General features: G+C 38.1%; 1 protein-coding gene across 1 annotated transcript; it reads right to left on the minus strand.

Annotated features, from left to right (window-relative positions):
- Positions 1-1,159: 1,159 nt before the first annotated feature.
- Positions 1,160-8,495, minus strand: stx12l (syntaxin 12, like). Its single transcript, XM_086155872.1, has 10 exons — positions 8,424-8,495; positions 6,821-6,960; positions 6,655-6,724; positions 6,472-6,571; positions 4,888-5,025; positions 4,688-4,731; positions 3,333-3,438; positions 3,173-3,245; positions 2,995-3,077; positions 1,160-2,563 (listed from the first exon to the last, which is right to left on the minus strand). The coding sequence occupies exons 2-10, from the start codon at positions 6,918-6,920 to the stop codon at positions 2,474-2,476; spliced, it is 804 nt and encodes a 267-aa protein (XP_086011998.1). The 5' UTR covers positions 6,921-6,960; positions 8,424-8,495; the 3' UTR covers positions 1,160-2,473.
- Positions 8,496-9,245: the final 750 nt, after the last annotated feature.

Here is a 9,245-nt window from a genome sequence, read left to right on the forward strand (position 1 = left end):
AGAAAACAGAAAACCCACCTGCCCTTTGTCGATAAACGCCACCTGGTCTTCAGCTAACAGTGGGCTTTCAACAGTAACAGCTGAGTGTGGGAAGATGAGCTAATGTGCCCGGCCATGACTAGTTGCATTTTTTTAAGGGGTAAAGTGCATGTTCAGAAAAGTGCAGACCTCTTTGATGACCAAAAGGACGGTAAGACAAGTAGAAAATGACAAACAAGTATAGTGAAGCTCATCTCTGGACTGCGTGCCATGTTCAGACTATGCAATGAAGCACATACACCATGGAAGAAGATTATAATATTACTTGGTGGGGGAAGGATCTGAATTTGCCTCAGCACAAATCCCAAGAAAATCTGTCTGGAAGGCAGCTTTACAACTCAGGTGGCCGCTGTGAGTGCTCAATGAAGGAGGGTTGGGCCGGAGCAGTGAGGGCACCATATTTGGTCAGACCCAATGACCTTCCAGAGATTTCTAAGGGTTACTATGGTTTTTTTCCATTTGTTGAAAGATGATGTGTTACCAAGACAACCAAGATGCTAGCGTCATTACATCCCACAATGCTCTCATATTGTCTATTAAGTGTCTGACTGATATTTGCTGCAATCTGTGGGTCCAGCATCTTGACCTTGATACTCTGATAAGGAGGACAGGTATATATTTACAGTTGTAGGGCAAAAAACTGTGAAAAAATACAGCTACTTTTCACATTTAGCCTTGGTGTGTTTCAATCAGCAGAGTACTGGACGACTCTTAGTGTGTTTTAGTCCACCCACTGGCTCTCCACTTCACTGTGGACAAGTGCAATTCAAGACTGATTCTCTCTGGAAATCAACTTGTTTTAAGTGATTGGCTGACCTGTGTAGTGGACAGAAAGGTCATACATGGTTAATGGTAAAAAAGCAGCATTTCATACAGTATAGTACTTGAAATATTTATTTGTACTATTGAAAGCACCTTCTCATTTATTTAGTTGTTGGAGTTGAAGTACAACATTCAATAACAATTCAAACACTCATATTTGAATGCACAACTATCAGGTGTTCAGCACCTTGTTTATGGATTATCTAATAGTGTCTTTATTTGTTTTCGCTGAACCTCGCCGAACCCTCACCGCCACCCTCAAAGGAAAAACTATTTCAGAGCAGATAGAAAAGGCTGATGAATTAAGCAAGAATTCAGTAAAAACGGTTACAAGAAAAGCATTTATTTTCAGCTAAAAAAGAACAACGTCTCTTATAGTCATTTAGATAAAAAACAAAAAACAAAAACGCTGTCCAGCTGTCAGCAGCAATCTGATGCTGCCCTCTAGTGGACATAAAATAGCACTGCATCTACTGCACTTCATAGGTGGAAATGTATTTAAATCCCAGGGGCAAATAGATCCTGTGGCCTGTTTAGTCCAAGGTTGTCTCAGTTTCGTTCCCTTGATTTATTAAAATCGTGGTGTATTACCTGGAAATGTGGAACACAGAATTGTGCAACATTGTATTTGGTTGGTGTTGAAGATCACGCTAGTTTTTCATTAGAGGAGTTAGCTGCCTCTTGTGTTGGATTTTAAGAGATATCACTAAAACAAATGTGTAGACATGGAAGGACACTGCTCTCTTTTTATTTCACTCTCTCCACTCCCAACACACGCTCACACATGCTCACACACACACACACACACACACACACACACACACACACACACACACACGGCATCATTCTTCCCGTTTAGATAAATATTTAGTTACACATAGCAATCATCACACAGTCATTACCCTGGTTTTATTGCCACAGGAAAAAAAAAACTGAATAATTTGCACATTTCAATATTTCAATATCCTGGTAAAACATTTCCAATGACAGATATCAATGTATACAGGGAACAGTGCAGGGCATTCAAGATGAACTGACATTTTGGTCAATCCATGGAATTCCAAGTATGGCATGGAATTGCAGTTAAGCAGTCCATCATGTGACTGTGTGGCACATTGGTTTGAAACATTTTCTTCCTCATATACTTACATTACTTACATGGTTAAAAATGCAGCTGGTTCGTAGTGGATCAAAACCCCTATTTCGAAAGTACTTCATTATTCTGACTTGATCTGTTGTCTTATAACATTAGATAAGGCTAAAAGTGGCTCAAGATCAAATCAAAAATCCCAAATTGAGATAGTACCTGGACATGTGGAAATCTGATTTCTTTATTGCAGGCTTCACTGACGCAGGGATGGTTACAACCCACAGTGTTTCTAAGTTGTCTTTACATGGGATGCCAGAAATACGTCTATAAAGGTGATGGCATCGTCACATCTCTTAAATGTCAGCTGTGGTAGGGTGTGATGATGTCAGTCACGTTGTCCTTTTCCAAGTAGAAGAAGTAAAAAGTTTAGCAACCCTCATTTTAAAACTGCTGTTGGTCGCATTGGTTTATGTCACACACATACAAACAACATATAACTGCTTGGAAGTTCTGCTCTTCTCATTAGACAGCTTTCCAGATGATGATGAGGAGGATGATAAGGACAACCGACAGCACCATGGAAAGCACACAAATCTTCTTGCGGGATTTCCTCTGCACACAGTGAAAAAAAAGCATCAGATGAGGCAGGTAACTCTACAGCAGTTCTTCATCTCAGAAAGACAAGGATTGGTGATTTATATATATTTTATTTTGACAGAGGAGATTGCCTATTGGAGATCCAGGCATGATTAATACTCACTGATGGAAACCCGGACGGCATATTTTCTGTGGATTCTTTTTTTCACCTATTTATTTGTAATGTTTTAACTTGGTTTAATTCTCTTTTCAGATGTGTTTTTTTTTTTAACTTGCAAAATTTGTTTAGTTCACCAAACCTGTTATATTGGTCCACTGATATTCAACTGAGATTTTTTTAAAACTCCCAAGTCCCGCATCATTGTAGCCTCAGAGTCTATCGTATCCACATTTACATTTTTGTCTAAAAAAAAAAAAGTTAAGGTGATCTGTCCTCGTGTTCTTACCTGGTAATAAGCTGCTTGCTGAAGCTGGATGGCACCTCTGTCGACATCAATCTCAGCTCGATCCACGTGGGCTTCAATGCTATCTGTGGATCAGACAGAACGTAGCAAAGTCTTGATTTCAGCTAATGTCCAAATAATTTATTTAAACCAGTGTTAGCCTTTGTGTCAGTTGAGTTACCAATGGTCTGTCCCTGAGCGTGGATCATCATAGCTAGATCCTTGAAGATCTGATTCACATCCATTATGTCAGTCTGAAAGGAAGAGGTTAAACACAATCTTTTTACAGCTACATAGTGTGTTTATAGCTCTGTGAAATGTCTAGTAGTTTAAGTTTGCACCTCAAGCTGTTTAATGTTTGTCTCCTTCTCCTTGATGGTCTCAAGGTCCTCCTGAGAGACTCCAGGCATCTCACTCTGAGTCTGACACCAACCAGATTCCCCTTCACTGCACAATCACAAAGTTTAGATTAAATAACTCAAGTGGTAATTCTGGCCTTGTGATTTTACATGGTTTGGGGGCGGTGGTTCAGCTAGGTTTCTAATGCATCCAGTCAAACAAGGAACATTATTGCTGTGAGGTAGGAGTGTTAAGTACTGCACCAATGCACCACATGTTATTATTATAATTATTATTGTAGTAGTTGTAGTAGTACATGTTGCTGTTTTTATTGTTGTTGTTGTAATGAGTAGAATGGTGGTTAAGTGTTTTGATCTTCCATCTCACAGTAAAAGGGTGTCTGGTTTGATTCTTATGGGGCTTTTCCCAGTGAAGTTTGTATGTTCTGTGTCTGGGCTTGACATGTTCTCTGGTTTCCACTCACAATCCACAGTTTAGTAGAGACCCTAAATTGCCCAGATATGTGAATAAGAGAATGAAAGGTCATATATCTCTATGTGGCCCCGAGATCGCCCAATGACAGTTAGGACAGGCTAGATAAGCGGTATAGATAATGAATGGATATTATTATTATTATAATTATTGTTATTATTATTTTTAGTAGTAGTAGTAGTACTAAGTACAATCAATTCATCCATTATCTAACGCTTTTCCTTTCTTTTCGGGTGGGGTACGCCCTGAACTGGCTGCTAGTTGATCACAGGGCCACATATAGAGACAAGATTCACTCTCTCATTCACACATCTGGGCTATTTTTTCCAATTTATTCCAATTTGGTCCTGCATTTTTTTTGGACTTTGCATGTTTATTATTATTATGATTATCATTATCATTCGTAGTAATAGTAGTAGTGGTGGTGGTGGTAGTCACAGTATTATCTGCAGAACATTCTACTGGCATTGATTTGAGCATTACCTGGCAAATGTAATATATGATGCCCTATAGTAACATAGCTGCACTTATGAAAATATGGTATCAGCAACACTGATGTGTTAGTCACACTTCATTTAAGATAATATTGCTCTGCTGAGCACCTTGCAGCCAATTCCATCTTTCATTGCAGCAGATTTTGCAGTCAAAACACTTTTACATGATGCATTCCCTGACCACTAAGAGTTTATGAACAGTAAACACTAGGCAGTTACATTTGGCTTGGATGCAAGCTACAATTTTTAGATTGGTTTATAGTTTGGTGGTTAGTGAAGGGAGTGTTAAATAGCCCACACCGCAAAAAGTTACTGCCAAAGGAATGAGCAGAAGTAAAAAAAAGAGTAAGAATCCATTTAGGAGAACCAACTTTTCAAAGGTGATTAACGGTTCGTCTGCATTTGCTCCATCTCCCTGCGAGCGAGGCAAAACAGAAATTTGCATAAGCCAGCATCTATCTTTAATGAAACTATTTGATTAGAAGTAATTCATTTAAAAACAATGTCAGATTGATTCTATTGTCAGCAAAAGTTTTTCAGCTCCAAACCAAAGAAGAAGTCTTCTAGTTACCATGGCCCTGGATCCAGCTCGAGCTCTAACCACTGACTCTTTCTCTTTCTCAGCGGCCTTCCGCTGCACCACCTGGAAGCTGTTGAGACTTGAGGAGAAATCATTCATCAATCGCTCCTTCTGAAGCTTTTGCTGCCTCTGGATAACAAAAAAAAAAAAAAAAAAAAGACAAAATAGAGAATTAAAAAAAATTATTGATGGAATATCTCAAGTTATTCTTCACTAATTAGAAAACACACACTTGGGTTATCTGCAGCAGATTGACAGACTAGCAGGGTCACCTATACTCATAGGTTACCCTACAGGAGTTTTGACACTTTCCAAACACAAAAAGCAAAACGAAAAAAAAAAAAACAGAAACAAAACAGTTCTAGAGAACTCAATTTTTAATTAATTTCAAATTTCAATTAAGAAATTGATATTTCTTAATTCTTTAAGAAACCTTGTGAATTACATCAACTTAACACTTCAACCAACTTCATGATGTTGTTCCCGAATACATTTTTTCAATTCTGCGTGATACAAATATGTAAAGAGACTTTTCATAAAAAATCTGGTGGCTAGTTAAGCTTTGGGTCTCAAAGCAAATATCAAAGAAAGTATGACTCAGAATCACTACTCTCCTTAAGCAGTTATCTTGCCAGTACCATTGCAGAAGTATTGTTTGGAGTTTTCAACAAAGCTTGTCGATGATACAAAATATATTTAACTCAAAAACAAAAAACATCCAGAACCTTAAGATTGAGTTGCTAGAAATAAAACACTGCAGTCATTGTGTAGCACACACAAACCTCTGAAGGTACCAGTATATACTGTATCATGTACCACTAAACAATATGTATATTGCAGTGGTTCTTTCAGGGCTTCTGTATGGCTCTGAGACCTGAGCTCAAGTTTGAACACTCTAGCATTCAGTGTCAATGGCTTCAATAGCAGGATCCCAAGGTGAATGAAAGTCATTCACTGGCCTTATACTGAGTCTTTCCCACAATTATTCAGTCTATGCCTCAGGTGCACCTCAACCCTAGAGGTGCATCCTGTGCATGACAGCTCAGTGTGATATCGCTGGACCTGAGGCTTTGCAATTTCAGTGTAGACCGAGCGCTCAACCCTGACGAAGGCAAGATGGAGAAATCTTGTGGCTTTGGTTGGCGATACGCAGCTTGTACAAGAGGCTTAATGAAATAATGAATGACACACACGCACGCAGTATACGTATACGCACATGTGCACACACCCAAGTAAGTTTTAGGTGAGGCTGTGGGTGACAGCTCCCTAATTTGTTATTTTTGATTTTCTTTACATTTCCCTCTCATCTTGTAGTGAATCTTTAATATCTGATAATCTAATTGTGTTCCATGTTAAATAAACCAATTGCAGTGTTGCAAGAAAAAAGGGACTTGTAAAAAAAAATCAGATGAAAACACTTTCTTGAAGAACACTCTTAGAGCACCTATTCCTATGGTTTTGGATTAATGTGCGATGATTATTTTATTTTGCTCATGTGGAAACACATTTTTCAGAAAATAATTAATATATAGGCTTTTTACACAAAAAAAGATAAGAGCAGATACATGTACTGACCTGCTCTGGCACAGACAGAAACGGGGAAGGTGATCCCAGCTCCTTCAGGTTTCTGTTGGTCTCTTTAACCAGCTGGTTAGTGTCTTGCTGGAGCTCTTGTCTGCAGGATATCATAGCTTGTTAGATATACATTTAAATATATCACCAGATGGGAAAGCAGACTGACACCAAATCAGTACATACAGTCTATCCTGGAGCGTTGAAGTTTCTTGTTGTGTCCCAAGTTGTTGAAGGAGACTTTTCATATGACTGGCTACAAAGATAATCCCCAGCCTTTGTAAATATTACGGACCTTCAAAGAATTAGATTTGTTGTAATGTGTCAGAGGCCTATTATTCAAAACACTTACTGTTCTGGTTGATCTTATGGATGTTGGAACTGCATGTCTGGATTATACTGCCAAAGTCCTCCTGTTGGTATCGGGCGTTTTCTGCTGTCAGGAAGGACATCTTGGCTGCTGGCCACTGGCCTCTCACACTTAAAAAAGAACTGAGTTGATAGCAATTGCAAGAGAAAACAAGATTAATTAATTTTTATAAAATGTAGTATTCTGACGTGTCATCAACGGGATTATATTTCTATATATAGTATCCAGTTATGTGGGTGGCACCGTGACACAGTGTTAAGCGCTTCAGCCTCACAGCATGAAGGACCCTGGTTTGATTCCGACAAGGAGTCCTTTCTGTGTGGAGTTTGCATGTCTCCCCCACGTCTGCGTGGGTTTGTCTTTGTGCTTCGCTTTCTTCCCATAGTCCAAAAACATGCAGCAGGTTCATTGAAAAAAATTGGGAAAATTGACCCGAGTGAGCAAGTGGATGGTTGTTTGTCTATATTATGTGGCCCTGCGATTGAGTGGCAACCAGTCCAGGATGTACCCCGCCTCTCATCCAATGACAGCTGGAATAGGCTCCAGCATCCCTGAGTGCAGGATAAGCAGCAGACAATGGATAGATGGATGGTATCCAGTTACCCTTAGCTATTTGTGATTAGTGAAAGAAAAGGATATAATTTTTTTTTTTTAAACCAAAGTAAAAGAAAAAGTATGATCATTCCTTTTTTTAAGGCCAAATGTCATTGTTTACCTTGTTCTATTTTCAGATCAGAGGTATTCCATCAAAACCATCTGAAAGGAACACCAGCTACACCAGGTTTACAATAAGAAAGCAAAGAAGGATGTTAACGTGGATGATTGAAGCAATTTAGGTAGAAATACTGAAGTATTATAAGTTTTTGAATACAATGTGGAAGAAAAACACTAAACATGACATGCATCTCGGACAAGTAGACAAAAATGTGAAATGTAATTAACTATTTTATAAAAATACACAGCTGCTTCATCTATTATAACTTATTTTAATGTTAAATATCATCAATAAATATTGAACAAAGACTCGGATTTGATAATCAATGAAGTAAGATGTAAAACTGCTGATCAAACTTCGATTTCTATAAAGCAGTGAGAGACTCTTAACTATGGAAGGATATAGGTATCATAATTTCTAATTAACAGTAAATGACAACTTAATGAACAAGTCGATGAATCTTGATGAACTCCAAATATATCGAGACATTTATTTATACATTTAGACAAATATAGAGGGATAAATAGAAAGGGATGCTAATGTTGCCATGGGAACAGCCCAGGAGGAATGGATACAGAACAGAGGCCAGCGCGTGCCAAACACTAGTCACATGCACGGTTTTGTCTGGATGGTAAGTCTTATATTGAAATAGGTTACATAAACTACATAAAAAAGTTTGTAAACTGCTAGAGCAACTGGTTTGTGAATATCAACCTGAACATGAAGCACATGGGAAATTAACGTAATTAAATGACAGCATAACAGCAACAACAGCAATAATAATAAAAATAATAAAACAAAGAGAACAAACCCTTCCCAATCGCTGTAATTCATTAATACTTGTCGCCATGACAACGTCAGCCAACGTACCTGTTGTGAATATTATAAAGCACTTTTATCTATTTCCTGCTGTTGAAAAATGAAATGTTTTCTCAGTTAACCACGACGGAATTTACAGCTCCAGGCAGCTGAAGTGACAGCAGATTAAAATATCCCACCCACCCTGATTTGAAACGTCACACTTTCAGTGTACCAATCCACACAGTAGTTTCTAGATGCGTTCACTGTCCTATAAGAAGGGGGAAATAATTAGTGTATATGGTTTTCAAGTTTGAATTAGACATTTATTATTTTCAAATATTTGAAAATAATATTTTTTAACATACTGAATAATATTAAAGTTAAAATTAAATATCTAAATTAAACATTCCAGTCTAAATATAATGTATTTTTTTCCCTTTTACAGCAACCAGGAAATGTGATCTTCCAAATCCTACACCCTTTGAATGCAACATACCCCGGAGCACCGCACGCTAAAATTATTAATTTGTATGATCGACTTGGCCATCGCACCCAGTTGTTGGTGATTTACTGATATCTCCACATGGAACTTTATACATTTGTTAAGTTGAAAAATAATACTAACAAACGGTCACATTGCTGAGTGATGTGAAAAAAAAAACACAACCCGTGGCTGTCCCATGACTTTCAGCTGCAACGGCACGCCGGCCTGCACGTGGCCAAACTTGCGTTTAACGATATTTGAAACACATTATTGATATTGATTCCCGTTTTGTTCGAGTTTAGTGTGTAACATGCTAGATTCCAGAGCAACAGTTAGAATCTGAAATTGTGAGTAATTCATAACCTGTCTGATATAAAGTGCTTTTGTTTCAACTTTTGATAAAAAGC

Source organism: Fistularia commersonii, chromosome 11 (assembly GCF_037954325.1).
Source record: "Fistularia commersonii isolate RoL2024-O1a breed Wild chromosome 11, RoL_Fcom_v1.0, whole genome shotgun sequence".
NCBI lineage: Eukaryota > Metazoa > Chordata > Actinopteri > Syngnathiformes > Fistulariidae > Fistularia > Fistularia commersonii.